At 32.2% G+C, this 25,093-nt stretch overlaps 1 protein-coding gene across 1 annotated transcript in view; it reads left to right on the top strand.

Moving 5' to 3' along the window:
* Positions 1-25,093, top strand: part of LOC142324716 (RNA/RNP complex-1-interacting phosphatase homolog) — a 255,341-nt gene that overhangs the window by 169,162 nt on the left and 61,086 nt on the right. Inside the window, exon 4 of the mRNA XM_075365633.1 lies at positions 24,419-24,506. Within this exon, the coding sequence (XP_075221748.1) occupies positions 24,419-24,506 (88 nt within the window). The remainder of the gene's footprint in view (positions 1-24,418; positions 24,507-25,093) is intronic.

A 25,093-nucleotide genomic window follows, 5' to 3' on the forward strand; every position in this document is an offset into this window, starting at 1 on the left:
CGGAATACAAAATGTTTCGTAATTTAAATAAAAATTAATTAAGTCTTTCCATCGTATATAAAATTCTGGATAATTATTTTTCTGCTCCTTTACTTATACGGGTCTGATATATCCTAAAAAAAAAAAGACGTGATAAAACACATACCGACCTGTTAGTAGTTTTAGAACTGCTGATTCCTAAAAAATAACTTAAAGAAATTATAACATCCGTTTGAACGCGGGGGCCAAATCCTAAACTCTGGAATTCGATGATCCTTTGGATACATAACCGTATAATCTATCGTCGGTTAATTAGAGCGATGATCAAGGATTACCGATTTTTATTTTGCACGTTTGTAATCCGATCCAAAACTCTTCCGTCCCGATAAAAAAACACACGTCGAATAATCTTAGACTTTCGTCGAGACGAGTTTGAATTCAAGACGGTTGTTCTTCGCGCATTTTTCCAATAATTTGTTTTATATTAACGTTTTATTTAAGGAATAATACACCGAATAGTACACCGATATAATATTTACACGTGATAAATGATATCGAGACGCAAGCGATTATTTAAAATTATAGCGGTCGACCCGAGGAAGGAATAAAAATATAAACAAATATAAATTTTAAAGCGATGGCGTCACTATGATCTGTAGCGCACGTACGGCGGTAAATGAGCTTTACCGTTTCTAAAGACCGATAGTATTACAAAACATATGTAACTCGTTGTTTTGGACCCGGCAATTAAAAATCTATCCGAACGTAATGAAAAGCCGTAGTGTAGGTGCGTCGTAAATATGAAAACTGAGTAATTATTAGTAAGGCTGTACCGGTTGAAGAGGATGAAGAAATGTTATTTTTTAGGTAGGGGGAGTTATACGATCGTTACGGACGAAGGGGTGGACGATAAGGTATAGAGTGATCTGACGGAGGGAAACGAAGCGGCTTCAACCCGTGTACTGAACTCTTTCATCCCCTCCCTTTTTAAAGATAAAGTACTACTTTCCGATGCGTAATTTACTTGCCGAAACTATATGAATTATTTTTAAAACGCTATAATAATTACATTAAGAAAATTAAATTTATAACGGTAATAACTTAAACTACAGAAATAAGTTGTATAAAATTACGATAATAAATTATTACGGTAAAATAAGCCGATTAAAATAAACACATTTTGAAAATTACGCGCTGTAATGATTTCTTGCGGCGTAATTTTTTAGTTTCTATTTACAGACTTTTTTATATTATAGTCATATTTGCACAGTTCATATAATAAATATATGAACTATATGTTTTTCTTTGACCTTGTTCTACGTTAAATCTGTCGCATATCTGCGTGTGTTTAAAAAGTTGATGCGTGCGGAATTTTCATAGCGTCAATCGCCGCTTAAGGTATTGTCCGATGCTCAGTCGACCGACTCGGTAATCAACGCTTAAAGTGCGTTATTGGCGAACAAATTTAACGGCTAAAGTAGTGTTAACGATTACTATGTACCTACTAAATATATTTTTACAAGAAATACACGGTTAATAGACGATACAGAAAATTTACAAGTAAATAATATTCCATCAAAACAATTAAATTTATTTGTATCTCTTTTTAAGTTATTATTTCTTTATTAGTAAATATATATTGCCATTTTTCAATAAAATGATACGTCCTAAATCTTTTGCGGGAAATAAACCGACCGTACTGGCCGTTTGTTTACGTAGATTATTATTCTTGAGAGTAAAAAACAATTGAAACTTGAAATTTGACTCGTAAATTTGTCATTTTGGATTTAACTTAAATAATTATTTTTTTGATTTTGTAATTTTTTGAGCGTATAAAAAATTTTTTTTTATACGTTGATTTCGAATTAAAGCCAAATAACATTAGCCTTAAATTTTTGTCTGACAATTCTAAATATTGAAATTGTATCTTGTTTTACGATTTAACGCTTTTTTACTGGATAGTTTTCGTGAATTTCTTTACTGCGTTGTATTTTACGTTGATTTCTTCTGAATATTTTATTGAGGTCACGCGTGAAAATATTTTGAATATAAGAGTGATTTCAAGTTACGTAGAGGTCATTACGTAATACCAGTCCGATACCGAACGGCGATGACGATTTACAAGTAAAAAGTATCTAATAATCGCCTTTGAGGACGATGTAAAATTTTAATTAAAAAAATAATTTTCACTTAAATTATTTGAAAGAAAGTTATTGCGGTGTTGCCAGATGAACTTATTCTACTAAGTAAAAAATCTGATGCGGGCACTACATGACTTCCTTGTACGCCTACTAAATTACATATACGCATTTAAAATTATTTCATTTGAAAGTGAGATACGATGCTCCAATTCTTTAATAAAGTGGGCGGTTATACGACCGATAAAATATTAGTTTTATTAACATCAAGTATCTATAAAATTATTAATTCGTGAAATATTAGGATAGAGTAAAAGTCCCTTTATTACTCTTTAAATAAATGTAAGTCATATCTATCCGATACTATGTTTTACAAATTATTATGATGTAACGATCAACAAAATAAAAACAAAAACCAAACAGGAGTGGGTTACTAAATTTTATAGCGATGTTTATTATCAAGAAGACTGAGGCAAATGCATAAATAAAATACTCAGATGTTTCACCAAATCTGATGTGGGTACAAAGTGACTTCCTGGTACGTCTACTAAATTACATTTACACATTTTTAAAAGTACGTAAAATTTTATTTCACTAATAACTTCTGATTTTTTTCCATATATATATATATATTTTTTTTTTGTTTTAATTGAATTATTGCTTATTGTAACTTTTTTTTTTACAATCAGAAGTTAATAATTATTAATAAATCAATATATAGAAATTAAAAAAAAGGTAAAAAAAAGAAGTGAAGTCGCATTCGAACCGATGTGAACTTCCCCTTATAAGATCCAAATATTTAATTAATTAAAATTTAATTTGGCTATAACTGTGGAACCGATGAAAATAAGTACCACTTAGGATCATATCGTTGAAAAGCTCTCGATGAGGGCTTATTACTGCAGTTATGAAAAATTCCAAAATCCAAATTTTGTTTGGATTTTGGACTTTTTTGAGCACTTTTGGTCCACTCGATTGTAATCAAAAGGGAGGTGTACAACTAGATGTTATAACACTCCTAAATCCAAAATTTCAACATTCTACGGCTAATTAATCATAATCAATTTTATGTTATACGAGATACGTACGTACAGATGTCACACCAAAACTGGTCAAAATGGATATTTCCGTTGAAATCCGAAAACCGAAATTTTTCGCGATCGCAATACTTCGTTTACTTTTTACAAGGATGTAAAAATAAATCTTGATATCCATGTATTTAGGACAAAATATTATTTTACTTAAAATACGAATCTATCGAATTTAAAGAAAAGATAAATATTAAAAAACACGACTGCCAAAAAAGAACATTACTATTTAATATAGGATAATTAAACAGAGTGCGGGTGACAATTTTGTATAAAGTGTTGTTATATAGTATATATTTTTTTTAAATTTATGTAAACATATATATATATATATATAGCCTTTGAAACTCCCGGTATCGTAAGGATTCTAACGCGGGGTCATCCATCTAAATCGGTTAAGCCGTTGAGCTGCTACGGTAGAACAGACATACAATACACCCTAAATACATTACACTCCTTTTTGGGTCGTTTAATAACCGTGATCTGTATGATCGAGAGTGTACCTGATAATTGTAAAAGTTAGCCTTCACCTTACTAACAAATATCGCGTTTGAATCGTGAAAATCAGACGATTTTTTGCAGAAAAATTTTATTATAGAAGCACCCTACTGCACCTTTCAAAACAGATTCCCAGAGGCACCCAGTTTGTTACCAGCGGATGGTGATGATAGGTCTAGCCTCGCACGAGATGCTCGCATCACCCCGCCGCTCTAGCCTCACACGCAGTCTCCACGAGAAGCCCATTATTATTAAACAGAAAATTTTATTAAGCAGATATTTATTTAATATAATTTTTTTTTTTAGTATAATTTAATTCTATTATTTTTGTAATATTATTCATTCGATTGATAGGAATCATTCAGTTCAAACCCAGCTAACAGAGATAGAGGATATGTTCCATAGGATATATATATATATATATATATATATATATATATATCTCCTATGGAAGTTTTATATATAGAAATTTTTTTTTTTCAGTCAATGTGTCAAGTACAGAATTAAAGAAACATTATTCTTACCTTTTCTTTTTTACTTTATTTCCTTTACATTAGAGCGCTTTCGGGCATAAGCCCATCCTCAGTAATGTTTTCTGATGTATCTTCATTTACATTTACATTTGCACATACAACTGCTATTCAACACCTTTACACACCGATTACTTTTTATAACTTTGGTTATTGAGTAAGAGATGTAAGAGATTTGTAACATTTACAGAACATACATTTGCTCAGTCAAAAATGTTAAAATTTAAAATCACTACTAAAAATTACAATTAAAATTTTTACTAAAATTTATCAAAATTTATTTAAAGTGTTTTTCAGTATGTTGTTTTATATAATGTTTACACTACTGTAATCATTTATTAAAATCTTATCAAACATATTACCAACTTAAATAATTTTTATAAGAATATCCCCAACAAATTCTGTCTGCAGATTCATAAGGCTGAATTCATGCGTGTATATAAATTTTTTTTTAAATTTCTAATTTTTTATTATTTTTGTGTTCAATATTTCTTTTTCCAAATTGGTTTTATTATGTTTATATGAAATGGTCAGCTGGATTTGAAAAACCTACTTTTTTTTAAACGATCTAAAATGTTCTATCTAATTAAATCTATTCTTAAAAGAACTATTTGTTTTTCGATATGTATTTTTTAAAATTATTGCATTTTATTTTATTAATACCTGAAAAATCGTATTTAAAAAGAAAATTTTATTATAACATTTTAAATGTTTTATTACATAGTTATCGGGTTTACGGTATAAGCAGGTTGATATTTTTTATCGTTATATACATTAGTAAAGTTTTCTGTAATTTTACCGGCGGAGTAATTTATATAAATATTTTCCTTGCATTTGTTTTCATTTACGGGCTTTAATGTAGTAATGTTTGTATTATTTAAGTATTTTGGATTATATTTTTTATTTATATTATTTGTCAATGAGGTATCATATCCGTTTTTTAGAGCAACATTCTTTATACTATTTATTTAGTTATGCGATTTCTTTTTATCATTTTTGTATTTTATTGTTCTGTTTATCGTGTTTTTAAAAATATTAATTTTTTGAGACCAAGACTGGTTAGAATTTTTGTTGATAATTTCGTTTGAGGTAGGTTTTTTATATCTGTAGTTATTTGATTGTTTTTGTATTAATTTATTTTAATATTTACGTCTAAAAAGTTAATTTTTCTATTCTGTTCTATTTCATATTTATATTTTAATTCTTAATATATATATATATATATATAGCCTATGACACTCCCGGTAACGTTAGGATCCCAACGCGGGGACATACATCTAAATCGGTTCGGCCGTTGCGCTGCTACGATGGAACAAACATACATACGTACATAAATACATATCAATCCTTTTTGGGCAGTCGTGTAGAAATCACACCGTGGTTACACACATTTACCAGTTACGGTACAAACTCTTTATTTTTTAACATTTGCGTAATTAAGCTACAATTAAATGATATTGTCTTTGAAATATCTTTTTACCATTTTTTTTATTAGCACGAGTAATTGTCTTAGAAGTACACATCGCCATAGATGAAATATTTTAATGAAATAAGCAGAGATTTAATTTTTAGATTCCTCTCCGTCACCGTTGCAAGAAATGCTATATTTTAATTATTCTCTTTGTACGCTTTTTGTTTAGCGTATAGAACAGAATACCCTTGTTTTTTTAACCGTGATTAAAAATTACATTACACGAATAGTTGCTGATAGCCGGAAAAAAAAAATATGTCTTAAGTTGTTCTAACTATACTAGTTTTTATAGATTTTTTTGGATTTGAATAAGCGTTAAGTTAAGAATTTTTTTACAAAAAAAAATATGACTTTCCTGACGTTTTCGTAATGATTTTTAGAAATGAGATGAGTTAATGTGTAGCTTAGAGAGTAGGTTCAGTACATAATTATAATTTTCACTTACGCTTTTTTATCCTTTTAGTAATCATAATGAATTAAATTTCATAAAATAAGTAAATACGATTAATATTGTGGTTGCCCTTTTGTTTTACGTTCATATATTAATTGCATGTGCATTACAACTTTTTTTTTTTTAATAATCTTACAATTGATCTCTTTTATAATTCTTACATTTTAGTATTTTTATTAATATTTAAAATTGTTAAATATAGTTGGAGGGAGAGTAACGAAATAGGTTTCCAGTAAGTATTCTGTTTGTGCAATTTTTTTCTGGATTTCAATTGGTGCAATCAAAAGAAGCATGTTATTTTTTTTTTTTTTAATTGTTTATTATTATTTTTTATACGCACAACAGCTAAAGATTTACCTTCTACATTTATGCGGTTTTTGTCAAAATTGAAATATTTTACGGTTTAAATTTTACCTCCTTTGTTTATTATCCTGCATGAAAACTATTTGTAAATTTGATTTTGAATTTAGAATTTAAATGCGGTTTTGTTCGCCGAATAAACCAACAATAATTTAACTTGTGTGTAGAAAGGTATATGCGGTAACGTAATAATTGAGACATTTCTGTCTAAATTGTTTGAAATAATTTTAAACTGGATTCCAACAACGATGCTTCAGCAGTTGTATTAGTCACACCAGTTATGTAAACCGTTTCTTGCCCTTCTAGTGACTTAATTCACTTTGTATACATTCTGCATTCCGTGAATATTCTGTCGGTCGAGAGCGTTCACATTTTTTGTTTTAAATTTACGAAGTGTTTTGTAATTGTTTTTCTTTTTTTTTCTTTACAAGAGGTATGTGATTACATAGTTGTATTTCATTACTTGTAAACAAATTTAAAAAAAGGTGTTTTTTGAGAAGGATTGTTATGTATTTTCAAGCATCACTCGTAACCAAATTCATCCGTTGTTGAAAAATCATGTGTTGTTTTTACGGTATGTTTCTTCCAAATAGCAGCGAAAAACTTGCACTTATTTGCTGCATTATTACGTAGCAACGATTACTTAGACGATTTTAAAATATTTTTATTTAAAGTTATAAAGTTTTGAAACGACAAACCGAAGAAAATTTTTTAAGTACCTTGATTATAACAAAAAAAAAATCATCACTGACGTTTTCAGCCGCAGCTGTATTCATATCTCAAATAACTTATGAAATATATTTACTTGGTCGATATACAGAGATAAATATTTGTTATCGCCGACTGATACGGACAAAAACCAACTTAGGTATTTGTTTGTCGTTATCGTTACTTAATATTGAATTATTAAAATCTAGTGATATAGCGGTATAAATTGGAAAACAAGATTAGGCTCCTTAAACGTTTTACAAAATATTTATCCGTTTGTATAAATGTATAAATTGTAATAATAATATACATCATCTGACACAAATGAAGCAGTTAGTTACAAAAAACAAAGACAGCAGATAACGAATTACAAATAATAAAGTAACAGAGCATTAACACATCCAAGTACAGGGTGTCCCATATAAAACGCAACCCAACCTTATATCGGTAGGTATTGAAATAATAAAAAGGCGTGTAAATGTAAATGTCATTTTTATTGTTACCATCCATTACCTTACATTTAGAGTAAATGTTGGAAGTGGCCGCCATCTTCTTGAATACAAGTTTCAATTCTTTTTACAGCGTTTCTTGCAACTTTTTTCAAAGTTTGTGGCTGGATATTTAATACGGCTTGTTCACTATTGACTTTTAATCGTTCAAGTGTTCGTGGTTTGTCGCTGTAGGCTTTTTCTTTGAGGTAACCCCGTAGAAAAAAATCCGCCGCAGTCAAATCTGGAGATCTTGGTGGCCAGAAGCCTCGACCGATAACACGATTACCAAAGAATTTCTCGACGAAATCAGAAGTTGAACCTGCGTAGTGCGATGTCGCACCATCATGTTGTAGCCAGTCTAGTTGTAGCAGTGTCTGTCTTCCTCTTCCAAGAGTGCGGTGAACTGAAATAAAATATCCTGATATCGTTCTGCATTAATGGTGTACTCGAAAAAAAATAGGACCGATTATTTTCTTCTGCGATATATTTTCAACTTCTGCGGGTGTAATTGTTTTTCGTGATAAACGTGGGGATTTTCAGCGCTCCAAATTCTACTGTTTTGGCTGTTTACGTAGCCGTCCAAATGAAACCGTGCTTCATCTGTAAAAAATAACGAATCCATAACATTAATTCCCTCACGCAGAAATCGACGGAACCGTTGACAATATTGTAGCCGTTTTTCTTTGTCTGGCTCAAGAAGTCGATGAACCGTTTGAATGCGATGAGGTCGTAATTGTAATCGTTTGGTCGCCCGATGAACAGTTGATTTAGACTAATTAATTTCAGCAGACAAACGTCTGATCGATTTATTTGGCGAAGCGAGTAATCGGTCTTTGATTTCAGCGGCTGTATCTGTATTCAACGCTGACGCAGATCTTTTGTGTTCCTTGTTATTAACAGAACCGGTGTCTCTAAATTTTGCGATTAACCTTAATACTGATGTTTTGTTAGGAGCTCGATTATCTGGGTACTTATGGCGAAACAAATCTTGCACTGCAACCGCTGATTTCGTACTGAAGTAAGACTCAACAATGAAAACTCGTTCATCTAGCGCAAACACCACCTTGTCTCTAGCAATACACTGAACGTTATGATTGCATTGTTGTTACTATCGGTAGTGTTCTACTGCGTCGCCGCGATGTTCGGATGTTGGACGAGTCAATTTCAGTAACGAGTAGGGGAGTAAGCTTGACTTTTTAAATTTCATGGATGAGTGATTGATGGGTTGCGTTTTATATGGGACACCCTGTAAATGTTAACTAACTCAGATAAAGGCAGATAAAAGCAGTAGAATCACAAAACAATAGTCACCGAAATTTCTGCAGATATCAGACTCATAGTCAACCACCAGCTTCAACTTATGTCAATTTCCAGTATAGATTCTTAAAGTTTATGGTATCTTTAACATAATAACTGTTGTATCATCCCACGGATCATGCACTCCAATGATCATCCATGCCTTCAAAGATTGGCGAGGTCCAGTACATGTAATCTCTTCAATCATTTTACTTCCTCTCCATTGTCAAGTAAATTCAGAGCTAGCTGATTCGCATGCTTATCCAGCTTTGATGTATAGTTTCTACTGGTCCTCCGAATCTTCTCACGAACATGTGGCATCCCATACCCGTGTACCTCATAGTTCCTAACGGAACTATGGAGACCCTTATGCCATCTGAGCACCTTGTTTTTGAAACCTTGGATGATTTCAACATTGCTATTACAAGTAGTTCCTCGTACTTGTGCACCATATTCCATATTGGTTTCAGGAAAACCTTATACAGCCATAAATTATTCTTCAAGGACAAATGAGACCGTCTACCAAAGAGTCGGTAAATTCGTACAAGTTTAGCATTAAGTTGTCTTCTTTTCTCTCTTACGTGATCTTTCCAGGTCAATCGACAATCTAGATATAACTCTGGGTGCTTTACCATGTTCGTGTCAGGGATGAGAGTATTTTCCTCTTAAACCGGAGGGAATTACTCCTCCACGTGGTAAATTTCACGCGACTCCGATATTTGGCGAGATTGACTTTCATCCTCCATCTACGCAGCCATTCGTTGATGAGGTCGAGTGCAGCTTGCAGTTTACCCGACGCAAGATCAGGTTAATCGTTTACCACCAAAATCTCTGTGTTGTCTGCGGAAGACGCGACTATCACATCTTCTGTACTGGGAAGATTTGCAGTGTATATTAAACAGAATTGGAGGTAAATCAGAAGCCTGCGGAAGCTCTGAGGTTGTCTACACAGATATACAAATTCCTGGTTATATTTGACTTAGAAAACCGCCCATCTAGGTAACTAACACAAGATAGAGCCGCTAACAATTCTGTAGGCTTGCTCGATGGACGAATAGCCGCCTCAGAAGCCAAACTGGTGATCGGGGAAAACGTTTCCCTTTTCTAAGATTAGACGTAATCTTTGAAAAAACAGCCTTTCAAAGTCTTTTGAAAGAATAGGGAGCAAGCTTATAGGCCTGTACGAAGACACTTCATTTACGGATTTTTTCGTCTTCAAAATCATAGTAACCTGCGACACTTTCCATTCTGCGGGGAACAATTTGGTCCGAAGTATCGCATTGAACAGGTGGGTTATAAAAAGGAATCCCGAAGACGTTACATGCGCATTTTACATTTTATCAAATTCTGACGCCTTCTTCTAACACTTTAATCTACCAATCTCTCGCGATACTTCAGTAGCCGTGACGGCTTTCACCGGGAAGAATAGAGAAAGTGAACTATTCAGGAACTCACAAATCTCTTCATCACATCTTCCGATTGTTGAGCTTGAACATGTTGCATAGTTGTGCGGCAAGCAGCTCCGTCTTTTAGTTGACGCTGCAAGCCCGTACATTAGGCGATCTTATAGATGGAGATGACACCGTGGAATTTTGAAACTCCGTAGCTTTCCACAATAAATGTTCACCTTCACCAAGGGGGGTTCAACGTAGTCTCTAAATGTTTGGTTTCTGTCTGATTTCAACACCTCTAAAGTCCGGCAGTTCTGTCTTCTGGGTTGCTGTAGTACTGCCACCTTCTCCGAATTCTCCTTTTTTCTGTAATGAGTTCCATCATCTTTCTGGGGTAATTCCTTCCTTCTCTGCCTTCGTCCATCTCCAACACCGTTGAGCGCCGTGCGTTGAGCGCAATGATAGTTGTCAATCGAGCGTTGCTACGATTTCATCTGCAGACTTCCAAAGAAACATCCATTGGTAGACTCTCCTTAGTCCTAGTCCAGTAAGGATTCCAGTTAGTTCTAATGTTGTGGTCGAGAGGGGACTTCCTATCACGTATGACCCTTTTACTCAAAGTCGGTATCATTACAAAATGATCGGAAGTAGAGTCAAGACTCTCTCTGTTGTCAGTATATAGAGAGCCAACTTCCGAGTTAAAAAACAAATTTCAGAATTCAGGAGCTTAAGTTACATCCGTTGGCCAGTAGGTCGGTTCCAAGCCAGAGAAGGTGTTGAGCTGTGACCTTGTAACACAGTCCTTCAGTACTCTACCAAGAGTAGTTACTAGTCCCAGAGGACGTGCTTTGCATCCAGTCTCCTTCAAAAATGAAGCGGCGATCCAAGGAACGGAAATAATCAGAGAACATCTCATTTGTGATCGCTTGGCGAAGGTGGCAGTAGATAGCAGAAAGCCTTAATGGTCTAAGCGTCTATCAGCTCAACTGAAGTCGCTTGGATATGGTTGATCCTAAATGCCGGGAGATGAATTTGCTTAATCTCATTTCTAATTATAGGAGCGCAACTCCTCTCTGTGCTCTGCGTTTGAGTGGTTGGTTAAATATACGGAATAGTTGTCTGTGAGATGCGTCACAGAGATAAGAATAACATCGAGCCGCTCAGTCTGGACAAACGCCGGTAATTCTTTTTTTCTGTTCAAAACGTCGTTTATGTTCTGCTTTGCAATCCGTAGACATTTCGTCATCAGCAGATTTCTGTGATTAACTTCGTTAACAAACCTATGAGAATTTCTGGTTTGCTGCATCAAAAACTCTATGTTCGTTGTCAACTTATCAAACTTATTCAAAGTAGATGAATTCTGAAGTTTGTGACAGTCGACCACTTCAGCAAATGATCGCGGGCGTTGTTGCGAACCGGGATCGTTAGCATTCCCTAGGTTAACTTCGCCGCCCGAGATGTCGCTAATATCAAGACGCATCTCCGAGTAACTTGTTACGTGTAGTTTTCCGGGGGTCCCTGTTGAGTACTCATAGGACATCGCTTCCTGTTGTTGTTATGAGAGGTTTTTTTTACAAATCCGTTGCCATCGTCGTCTCGAATAGCCACTAGCTGTTCTATAACAGCTCTAGAAAATAGGTTATCCGATTGTTCTTTGCCAATAAAAATTCACTCTATTAAAAAAGTATAAAGAAAAAACTATTCGTTCCACAACATTGAAGGTTTTAAACTCTTACCTTTATTTGACACATTGTTCCAAATTATTTACTAAAAACAAAAACAAAATAATCGTACTAGTAAACAAACTGAAACTTAACCTATCGCTAACTGCTGTTTGTTAAACGATATAATCGACAAATATTTTCTTAAATAAAAATATATAAATCTTTTCTTAACGAATATTTTTAGCCGGTATTTTAGAATAAGAATAAAATTAAAAATACGTTCAAGTGATTATTATCGTTTTATGTAATTTTTATTAAAAGCATAAATTTAGTTAAAAACCATTTAAGCCGTTTAAACCTCCGATCTAGACTGATACGCTCCTCTTCGAGTCGACTTATCTTAAGAAAGATAAAGACAACGTAAATCTCCCTCTGTTCGTGAACAAAATTTAAGGGAGGGGAATACCGTTTAATGTTATTACGATTGATAACTTTCATAAAAGGATGAGGCTATAGGGTATGGGGCCCTATCGTTGTGCAACAATGACGTTTTTGCTTCGTTATTGATAAAAATAAACGTTTAAGGTATCTATTTCTGTTGATCGCCTACAATTTTAAAACCAACATTTCTAATAAACTAATTTTGTGACCGGTTTCCAGGCGAACCCGGTTTCTCCGGTCTTCTCTATTTATAATAAGTCAAATCCTCTTTTATTCTACTCTCAATATCTTTCTAAAACTTTTAGGTTACCCGACCTCTTCTAATTTGCAATTACGATCTTGCAAATCAGAGAGGCCAAAGTTTTAGACGTAGTCACACGGTAACGTGAAAGTTTATTAAGGTATTCCTTACCTGATTTACGTAAGGTAGTATGTCTTTTTTATCGGTATTTTCTGTAATCCTTCTCTGTTCTGAAATAACGTTGTTCTTCTGTTTCTTAAAACAGGAAAAAACAACAGGAAAATTTAATCTAGTTTCTTTTCATTAAAATTTTTTTGTACGTCTTATTTTTACGTTCTTTGAAACGTTTTAACGTGTTTTCTAATTTATTTCATACCCGTTTAGCATAGCTGTTTTTATATACACGATATAGTCTACAGCCGAAGTTTTAATTGTATGACAAACTCAAAAACTTAATACGTATTGTACACTTTAAACTTAAGTTAACCACAAATACCTAATGTTTTTCGTATTCCTGTTTTTGTTTATTAGCAATTTTTTGCTTAATTTCACAGTTGTTGAGAACGAGTTTGTTCATTCATGCAGCTTTCTGTTGTAGGTTTCCGGATTTTAAACAAACATAAAACGTGATTTGTAAACGAGTAATTTTAAAATAATAAAACTTAATTCTTTAGATCTGGAATTTTTAAACCGGCGCCGTACTCTGCTTCTAGTTCGAAAAATCTCAGTCCGGTTTAGATTTTTGTGTGAAGCATCCTTATTTGTAATAAATACGTTTTTCGTTTTAATTTAGCGATTCTAATGAAGTCGAGTCCATCTCAAAAACTGGATAATATTTCGGAATTAAAATTACGATAACATATTTAACATACAAAGCTTAAAGTTTGATTTATTTTTATAAATTACCCGCTGTTAGTAATTTCTACCCGTAACAGAATCATCTGATATCGACTTACGGTAATAGCTTTATATACTTTATAATTTAAAATAATCCCTGAGTATGTGTGTATTGTAAATAAACTTTGGAAAAAGAAAAAACACGTTTATCTATTAACTTAAAAAAAGTAGAATACATTTTATATACGTAAAGGTACATTGAGGATACTGTTAATATACGTTAAGAAATTTTGTTGTAGCGATTGAAAATAGGTCGCTGTATTTCTTATAAAGATTTTTTTAAGTTACTATTTTGTAATATTTTTTCTTTTGTTTGAATTCAGATAATGAAAAGTCTTCCTATTTTCTAGAATATAAATTTCTGTTTAGATTTTTTATCTTTGAATGCATTTTAAAGAACGGACTATAGTAATAGTAATAAACATTTTCTTTAATATCTAATGCGTTCTTTGTTTAGGTTCTTCTTAAAATATTAAGTTTTTTTTTTTTTTTTACTTTTTTGTTTTATTTAAAATATCCTTCTTAAAATTTGTTCCCCTCTACATAAGCGTAAAATTTGAAAATCTAAGAACGAAATGGTTTTTGATTTGCAAAATATTATGCGAGTTATCGTAACTGTTATGCGGGTAGTTAATGTTCAAAGGTTTTGTAAGATAAATAAGCCCCTCGTGCCCTGTTTTATTTTAACGCTATAAACATTACGTCATGTTAATCGGCCGTAGATTACACGAGTTTGTGCGGTTTTTATTTTATTTTTTATTTAATAAATGCCAAAAATATTTTAATACAAATACAGCGTACAATAACATACGAAAGATACAATAACAGAAAGGTAATATACTCGTACTTGTACGCAAATATTTAAACGTATACTAAAGTGAATTATAATTAACATTGTATTTTAATGGTGTAAACGTTTCATCGTGTTAATCGGCCTTAGATTATACGGGTTTTCAGTCATTGATCCGTTATCAATTAATCGATACAGATCTTATCTCATAAATTTTATTATCTTTGAAAATTAGAGTTATGTACGTCTAAGAATGAAGACAAAGAATTTATTTTAAAAATCTGATGCGGACACCGCATGACTTCCTTGTACGCCTATTAAATTACATGTACATATTTTTTGCTGCACTTCATTTAAAAGTGAGATACGATCCTCCATTTCTTTAATAAAGTGGACAGTTACTCAATTGCATTGTGGTGGAAACCACATTCCATAACATTTTTTTTGTGGTATCCGTATCGGCATTTTATATTAGTTTATATATTAATTTTGTTTCATGTCGCTGACGTAGTTACGTGGTGTATTTGGTAGTACGTGTCGGATCGTAACCATGCACACATCGGTTCGAACCCGACTTCATATACATATATTTTATTTAACTTTTTTTTTAAATTTAAATATATTGATTTATTAATAAATATAACCTCTGTAAAATTTCTTGAATTAAAATGAAAAGTACATAAAAATTTGTTTCACTAATAACTTCTGATTTTTTCTCATATTTTTTTTTAATTGTATTATTGAATTTATTATTATTGTAAATTTTTTTTTACAATCAGAGATTCATAATTATTAATAAATCAATAATTTGAATTAAAAAAAAAAAGTTAAAAAAATATGTATATATTTTACATATGTATATGTCTTATATATATATATATTGTATGTATAAATATGTCTTTGATTCGAATTGATGTACCTTCCCCTTGTAAGATCCAAACATTCCATTAGTTAAAATTTTATTTGGCTACAACTCTGGAACCAATGAAAATAAGTACCACTTATGATATATCGTTGAAAAGCTCTCGATGAGGGCTTATTATTATAGTTAAGAAAAAGTCCAAAATCCAAATGTTTGGGGATTTTGGACTTTTTTTGGACTCTTTTAGTTGAGTCGATTGCAATCAAGAGGTGAGGTGTACAACTAGATGTTACAACAGTCCTAAATCCAAAATTTCAACATTCTACCGTTCTACCGTTTAGAGTTGTACACGAATGTACAGATGTCATGCTGAAAGTAGTCAAAATGGATTCAGGTATGGTCTAAATGGGTAGTTCCGTTGAAATCTGAAAACCGAAATTTTTCGCGATCACAATATTTTCTTACAAGCACGTAAAAAACATTTTATGTTTTACATCAAGATGATGCCGTTTTTCTCCAGTCGTAAAAGAAAACTCAGAAATAAATCTGCAAGAAGATGCGAAAATTGTTACAGTATTTTATTAGATTAGAATGCTATAGTGAATGTTTTTTTTTTCTTGAAAAATTCAGATTTTTACAATGGAAAGATCAAATAATTTTCTTGTCTGGGTGGTGGGGGTGTAGGCTTTAAGTTAAATTGGCGTAGTTGAATATAAAATCTATTCAGTAATTTTCCTTATCTTTTGTCGTCTTTTATCTTAAAAGTACTCTCCCCAGGGGGTGTAATATAATTGCTTTATCTTAAAAGTGTCCCCCTAGTTGGTATTTTTCAGTAATAAAATTTCTAAACTTATTAAAAAATTGAATATGCCACTCGTTTTCTTTCCATTTGTTAATATAAAGAATCATTAAAAACGTCATATAATTGGGATCGACGGGATTGTTGGGTCTGAAGATCACTTACAGTAGATAAGCTCCGTATGTACGCAAACCTGAAGTATAGTAGTTCTTTAGAAAAGCTTACCATGAATACCCAAAAATGTAATGGAAAAGGATGCAGGAAATTGGTTCCTTTAAACTTTTACGGTAAGGAACATTCCCATAAGATATTCAATTCGTGCAAATTTTTTCGTTTGAAATTTATTGCATTGTTCTCATAGATAATTCAGAAAACCAGAATGTTGTTTATTTGTTTTCATTATTTATTTATGAGGATAATCTTATTGCGTTATACAAAAGCTGCACAGCTCTGCCTGGCACAATTATAAAATACGGTTATTGTAATGTTTTCGCGTGTTCGCGGCTCGATCAGGATATTGACGGTTGAATGTGTTTATATAAATGCAATTTATTGGTTTAAAAACATAAGCAAAACAAGACAAATCAATAATAATTATAATGACAATAGTAACAATAAACGTCAATAATAACAAAAATTGTAATCACAACCACAATCATAATCAGAATAATAATGAAAACAGCAAACAATAATGATAATATAAATTTTAATAATAATAATAATAATAAACAGTTACTTACAAAATAAAATTTAAATTAATCGTCAGGATTTATTCTCTGGTAGTTTTAAGAAGTAGATTCAGTCCCATTGACAAAAGACATTAGAATGATCGCTAATCTTAACATTTAAACCACAAACAAGTTTTGTATTAACAACAATTGTACACCAGATAAGACTAGTATAAAGTTCTTTTACTGCAAATACCTTTGCTGCACAAATAAAATTACCCTAACACTTCACGAATTAAATTTATTACATTATCTCTTTCACTTGTAGTCTAACAGTAACTCACCCAACTGTTTCTTGTTTTCGTGTAGTGGAATTACTTGTGACGTCACCTTAATTGTGTCGAACCTAATTCCCTAGAAATTTGCTGCTTTACTGACCTCGCAGAATACTGTCGCTTCAAACTCGCATAATAACTTCTCTATCGTAACACTGTTTCACGTACTCTCCTCGCAGAGTTGACATCGTGACTCGCTTAGGCTGATTGTTAACTGGTATTCCCCGGAGTATTTACTCTGCTATCCTCTTTACTTGCCGGACCCGACCCGACTCGAAGCGTGAGAATGATCGTCCGCCCTTACACATACCCATGAAATTCCTACCCTGGTCCGGTAACTCTTCTCGTGGAACAACATTTGTTTAGTTGTGTCAGTAGCTAGTATTAGAAAGGACCGTTTTTAAACGGACCAGTTCCCTTTACTAAAAGGGTTTCTTTTAGCTCCTTTCTGAATTCCTTCCGTTATTATATTTTCTACTACTTTCTTCTTCTTAATTGGTAGGAATCCGTTACTCAGGTCCCGTTATACCGGTCTTGTTACAATATCTATTTATTTAGAACCGTAACATCTATTTGAGCGTGGTAACATCAACCGCCACAGCGCTTCCCGTTAGTATTACAGCTTAAAAAAACTCGCTGATATAAACACGTAAAATACGTAAACAAAATTCGCTTTTCTCCATTCTTAAAACGAAATTATTTTTCTTTCATCCGAGTAGTACCGGGTTCATAAAAAAAAATTTTCATAATTTCTCCTTAATATTCCTAAACGTATACTTAGAAATACGAAGGAGGCGTATAAGGTGAATGAAACATCTACAAAAAAAAATTACCTCCGATGGGAATTTCACAGAACGATTTTTAAGAGTGGATTCTCCACACGTCTCACAATTAAGAAAACGTTAGTATTTTACTTGAAATCATGATTTTTATCTATCGATTGATACATTCAGCGGTACGGTGCTGTGATTATCTAGTGCAGCTTTGTTGAGTTGAGGCCTGTAGGCGTCTGCATCCCTTGTTTAAAGGAATGTGGGCATGAAGTTTGTACAAACCGTGGTCGTATGGCTTTATATTTAGTACTGAAGAATCAATAGCGTTTAAATATAACTGATCCTGCCTGCTCTACTACACTGTCTACCCTCTGTACGGGCAACCGTCTGCTCCAGACCAGTAATATATTGTAGGTATTATATTTATATATATTATTATAATATAGTATTAATATAATGTAGTATTATATTATATTTACAGTTAGGGCCGACTATGCGGTTTTGAACCGTAATATTTATTTAATTTGATAATCATTTCGAATTCAACAATTATTATTCTTATCGTTTTTCTTCGACGATTTCGGATTAACGTTTTAAAATATCCTTCGTTATTCCTACGTAGAAGAAGTTCATTTAAGTCTCTTATCGAAATACATTTCTTTATGTTTTTCTTCACTCTTACATACTACTATCGTTTTTGAATCTATTTTTTAACAAAATCACGAAAATTAATCCGTATTATGTATTCTAGCAACAGTGAACTGAGCGATGATCAAGACGGAAATCTATTAGATACCCGAGAAGACACGACCGACCGTGACTATAGACTGCCACCTCGTATATAATATTTTAAGCGAAACTGTGTCTAAAATTAAAGTTTGATAGTCTTTAGCGTACGGTATATATGGATATAATAATGTAGCAAGATTTTGTTGAAAGTATATCTTCTTTTTCATTCCTCTTTCTTTTGTTACTATTTATACAAGTTTCACACGTTTACTTTCTCTGGGAAATATTTTGTCGGATTCTATTTCCAATATAATAAGTGATTTATTTAATCTTAAGTGTACTTATGATCTCTTTACTGTGATATCGCGTATACTCGTATTTGTATGTAATTGCTTTGATGATGGTTTAAACCCCGGTTTACTCTTCGATGTTTACGATATCAGATCGCTCAGATGTATATACTACTGTTACTATTGTAAGTATGTACGCGTATATAATAATAATACTGACTATTAAATTAAATTAGCCCAAGGTGTGAAGGGTGAACCGGTCAATGATAAAGGGGTATCTGTCAATGTTACTGTATTTATATAATGATTAATGGTGTACATTGTTATTTTAGGTGTTAGAAAACACATTATACCTTGCGATTGAATAATAAGCATACATTGTTATTTACTACTTCTTTGGTTTTATCTTAGACTTTTTTTTTTTACTTAACTTTAATCGTTTCCTTTCTCTCTTGTCATTCCTTCATAACCCTTTATTTTATTTAGTTTTTTTCCATTCACCTGCCACCCTCTTTAATTCATTACATTCCGATGACTGTTTCTGCCCTTACTGATAAACTGAAAAACAAACAAATATGCGTTCCTCATCATCATCTTCTTTTTCTTAAATAAATATTCTTTCCTTCTCTGAAATCTCTCGCTCTCTCTCTTTTCGGATATTTTTTTCTTTCGTCATTCTTTTGTTTTTCTCGTTTGTATGTCTTACGCGGTGATATATTTTTACAAGAGTCTGGAATAAATCTTTTTTTTATTAAAGTATATATATATATATATATATATATATATGCGCCTTTATGAACGTATAACGTACATATTGATAACCGGTTAGGTTACTCGTTGTTATTCTATTTTCTGTTTTTATTTTGTCTAAAGATTCTTATTTTACTCGTATTATTGGATGTAGTTTGTGTCGATTTATTTTCGGTCTAAACTATTAATTCTGATTAATTCGATTTAATAAAATTCTGTTTGAAAATTATAATCGTGCAGTAGCTTGCAGGTAATCTGAACGTAGTAGTTATATTTAGAAAAAAAAAAAAAAAAAAAATCATACCTGCACAATTTGTGAACTCGTGTATCACACGAGTAGGACATAAGTAATGTCGTACACGATTTGGCATAGATTCAACATTGCGCTATAAATTTTGTTGATTTCTTCATTTCGAAACCGTACCAATATTATCGGTTGAACGAGGTCAATTTTTGCGTTACACTTCATTTCTGAGTCGATTTTTGATTTCTGCCCAAAGATTTTCAATGGAGTCTGAGAAGTCGGCTGGTTACGGGAACGCATTAATTTTTTGTTCTTAGAAAATTTTTTAGCTTTTTTGACAGTAAGGCTTGGCGCCAAATCTTGTTGGAACACTCCGTTCGTTACCTTGTGGGAATTCGAAGTTGTGTTACAGCACTTTCCTTCAGAACCTTGGTATATATATATATATATATATATATATATATATTTAGCGTGTAACCGTCACTTTTCAACATACCCCCCACTGAAATTAATGAATAAGGACCCTCAAATGTAAAACAACCTAAATTTTTTTTTTCTGGGGATTTCTGACTGATTGTTGGATATGAGCCGGTGATGTATTTGCGTCTAATATTTTTTTAACGTACGGAACTTTTTGCCCCTGAACATAAAAGTGTGACTCGTCGGAAAACATAACATTTTCCAGTCTTCTTTGGTCCAGTTAGCGTGTAGATTGGCCCATAAGAGCCTTTTTTTTGCACATTACTGGTGTTAAAAGCTGTTTTTTATCTGGCCGACGAACTTTCCGTCCAGCTGCAAGAAGTTGGCGTCTAACAATTATCACGTAATAAATCTGTTCCATTGGCTGCTAATTCTCGATTTAAGTCCACAACCGATAATTTTGGATCAAATTACCTTTTCTCACTAATAACCATCCTACTTTGGGGTAGTGTTTTTTACGGGCACATTAGGTGAAAAGGTACCGGTTTCTTTAAATTATTTTAAAATTGCATTCACCGTTCTTAACCCGATGTCATACTAAGAAGCTATTTGTCGTGTCATACTGGTTTGTTCAGAGAGAAAAATTTTCGAATGATTTGTTGGAGTTGTGTTCATTATTATAGTTATATTCAAGACACACAGAACAAAAAAAAAGAAAATTTGATAATATAATAAAAAAATAAAATAGACTTTCACAAAAAAACAGTATTTATAACTTGAAAATTGCTAAATAACCAAAAAACCTACACATTACCATCGATAACTAATAAACATAAAAATAGGTGTGGTCAAGCAGTGTAGCAACAACATATAGATAAACAAAAAAAATGTTTCGTGTTCGGATTAATTTTTGCACGCTACTATAGATTAATAAATAACCAAAGTAAAATTTCCACGGTTCACAAGGTTTTAATTTTAAGGTTTTTTAAATCTTATTAAGTAATTAAGTAGTTTACATAAAATTCGATTCGCTATAAATCTTTGCTGATCCTTGTCGGGAATAAAACCTGGAATATTCGTTGTAGCAAGCGTTGTACGCTATCGTCTGTGCCTCTGGGACAGTAGAATTCAATATTTATAAACTGTTTTAATTTTATTTGCCAAAATAAAAACTAGAAAGTAAACAATATATTAGATTTATTCTCAAATTTTACAATTAATAACCGAATAGATTTTTTTCTATCGGGTAATGTTTCCAGAACTTAGATATTAGCTCGTCAACCAAAATAAATTACAAACTTTTGGGTTATTGTTAATATTACCCGATATAACCATTAAATTACCGTTTATATTTATTTATTTTATAAATATAATTTAACCGAACTTAACCTACGCTCGCTTCGCTCGTTAACCTTCACTAATTAACACGATAATGTTTTGAGTATTTATATAATAAATTCAATAATTATTGCAATTATTTATTATTTAAATACTCAAAAAATTACTGTAAATTAGTCGAGGTTAGCGAGCGTATGTTAAATCGGTTAATTTATATCTATAATTATAAGTAATAATGGTTACATTTTTAATATGTAAAATATTTTAATGATCCCGTAACTTAGTCGTAGAAGTATTTTCTAAGTTATAGTACGGTTACGGTCGACGGGCTATACGTAAATATCCTGTTTTCTTATAAGGTTTATTTTTATCAAACATTGTACGGTGTATAAGAACAGATACGATATGTATTATGTTTGTTTAGCCGACTGATTTCATTTGAATTTCTGTATATATACCGTTGTCGATATTCCTGTCGACACACAGATGGTTAAACGTTTATCGAACGAAGCGAAAGTAAAAATTAAGTTCTGAGAACGATCGACATTAGATATGAAAGAATTAAAGCGCGGGTTATGAAATATAAAGAAAGAATTCAAGCTGCTTGTTGGTAATCGGAGAGAAAATAGGAGACAGGTTGACTACAATTATAAGATAAAGTTTTTGAAGAGGTAAAAAGTTTTAAATATTTGGGCACAGCCGGCACCGGATAGAGCGATCAAAGAAGCGATCGGAAGAAAAAGCCCTGAGTGTAAGAAATTTTTTTCGGTATAAAAGGAGTTGTATGAATTAAGCGAAGCATAATGGATTTGCTTGACGTTAAGGAAGTGTATTATAATTTCCAAACATTTCCTCACTTTTTTCGATTCTGATACGTTGAGGCTTGAATATAGAAGTAAAGTCGTCACATATAGGAAGTGTATCAGGAAGGACAGAGAGAGAGAGAGCGCGCTTTGATCGACCATGTTAAGACAATAAGAAAAGAAAGAACAGCATTGAAAATGTTGAGTTGGGAGGTAAACGGTCAAGAATTTGAAGAAAGGAAAGGAGTAAATGTATCTAAAGTCAAAAGGTAGGGAAGAAAAAAGGGGACGACGGAGAACTAATGATGGAATGTTGAACGGGATGGTGGTCTGTGATTCACAGCATGACTCTGTTTACCGGTAAGGGGACGAAGAAAAATAACTGTTTGTTTCATTTATTTGGCCGATAAAGTAAAGTTAACACGTACGTTGTTACGTTGACCTATGTAATAATAATCATCCTAATCACGTTGACCGATTCTTCTGAACGAAACTGTGAGAATTTTGAGGAATGAAAAATTTACATTTTTTCATAAAGTGACAAAATTTGACCTCTGCATTTAAAAAAATTAAATCAGATAATTACATTGTTAGTTCAGTTATTATCAGCGACTGAAATTACGCAGTTAATTTACTTAAGACTTAACTTTACAAAAGTTTACTTATGACTTTGGGTGTTGTTAACGCGTTTTAAAATACGTAGGAAGATGAAAGTCATTATCGACAGACTCTTTAATAATTGGTTTGTAATTTTCGTGGTCTCCGGTTCGATTTTCACCAAGGGTCTGACATTTTGTTACTCGTTTTCATTATATCAATCTGATCTTACTCGTTTTACAAACGTAATTATAAGTTATTTTTCACGATTCTGTTTAATTACCTTATTCACAAAGCAATTTGAAATCTTATTTCGCATAAAGCCAAGAATATATTTCTCAGGATACTAGAAAGAGATTTAAAAGACGGGAATAAATCCGTAATTTTTCGGAACTTTGTCGTATCAATAGAGCTTTAGTGCGAGTTAATCTTTATTTAACTCGATTCAGGAGCGTATTTTTGTAAAATATAAAAAGCCTTAAGCTTCGAAAGAGTATTAACACTTAATTTCAAGGAAACTGTCTTATATTTTTGAATTTTTAAGCTTTTTATATAAAGGAATTAAAATATGAGAGTTTTTTATTATTAAGTAATTCTTGAGCGGTTACCGTTCTATAGATAACCGTTTCTTTATTTTAATCGAAAAATAAATTTTCAAAATGCTACTCGTTTATAAATAAATATAAGCTTATGTTCCTTCCCGGACTAGCGCTGTTACCATGTGTGGTGATAAACAAACAAATGTTACAGTAGGAGCTATAAAAATATTAGCTGCGTCTGCTAAAGTATTTTTTCTTGCGTAATTATTTTCTTTTGTCAAATCGAGCAGTATTTATAAATTTTTGTCATTTATCGGTATAATGCGAGGTGGAACTTAGCGCCCTGATAATCAAGATCAATCGAAACCGGTTAGTTATCAGGCGCTTAAAATTAATCGATCCAAATAGCAGCTTCGGTATGAATTAATACTTTCTATAAATATTTAAAAAAATCCAAATGTTTAACATATATTGGAGTATAAGCCGTGTCTCCGGTCGTTTGTAATTATGTAATATCTTAGTGAATCTTTTAAAAAATTGATTACGGTGTTATCGCTAATCTAACTGCTTTTCGTCGTGTATTAATTGTGCTAAGCCTCTGCGCGATTATTATGTCTACTTATTTACTTTTTTCTGTTCCGATCGAGTGTAATATAGAAAAATCGGATAGACGCTTGAAATAGAATCCAGCGCGAGTTGTTCAGAAGCCGTTATAAACTCTGATGCTCATCCAAACGGTCGGCTATTTTGATGTTTGTAACATTTACTCGTTTTTGTAAGTTTTGCGATTTGTATTCGTGTTGAATTATTATTTTGTATGTTTTTCTCTTTTTGCAGATTTTCTCCGGAAATGTTGTTGAGTAATTTTCCAGATCTATCATTAGTTGTTGATCTTACAAACACGAACAGATATTACAATAAAACTGTAAGTATTGTGTTTTTATTTTTTATTTCAATTTTATATATATAAGTAAATTAATCCATTTTTATTATTTGGAATATAAACTCTCTAGTAATTTCAAAGTAATCAGCCGAAGAAATTTGACTTAAATGCTTATTTAATTTGATATTTACCGAACGGTTCAGAATGATCTTGCTGATTCTGTTTTAAATTAGTAAGGGAATTCGCGCAAGTAGCTTGATCGATTTATTTTAAACATTTTTACATTTTAAATATTTAGATGATTGCGTTTTAAACGAAATGTTTCTTTCAACATTTTCTTTTTGAATAAAAGTTCTTGAAATCGTCCTCGATATTATTTATCACTTGAATTTTATCTTACGGTAAATTCACATCGTTTGCGTTTAAGGTTGCCTTTATTCTACTTTTGAATCGGGAAAGATTCATTTAGGCTCTTAATTTGGGAAATAAAACGCGTCTAGAATTTTAGTCGCTATATTAATGGTTGTTTTGCGTTCCGGGAGTACCGAAGATGTTCGTCTTGCCTCCCGCTTAGCTCGTGGCTGATCATATTGACCGGCGAAGATAATCTGCTGAATACATATTGATTC

The sequence above is a fragment of the Lycorma delicatula genome, chromosome 5 (assembly GCF_047948215.1).
Source record: "Lycorma delicatula isolate Av1 chromosome 5, ASM4794821v1, whole genome shotgun sequence".
Taxonomy (NCBI): Eukaryota; Metazoa; Arthropoda; class Insecta; order Hemiptera; family Fulgoridae; genus Lycorma; species Lycorma delicatula.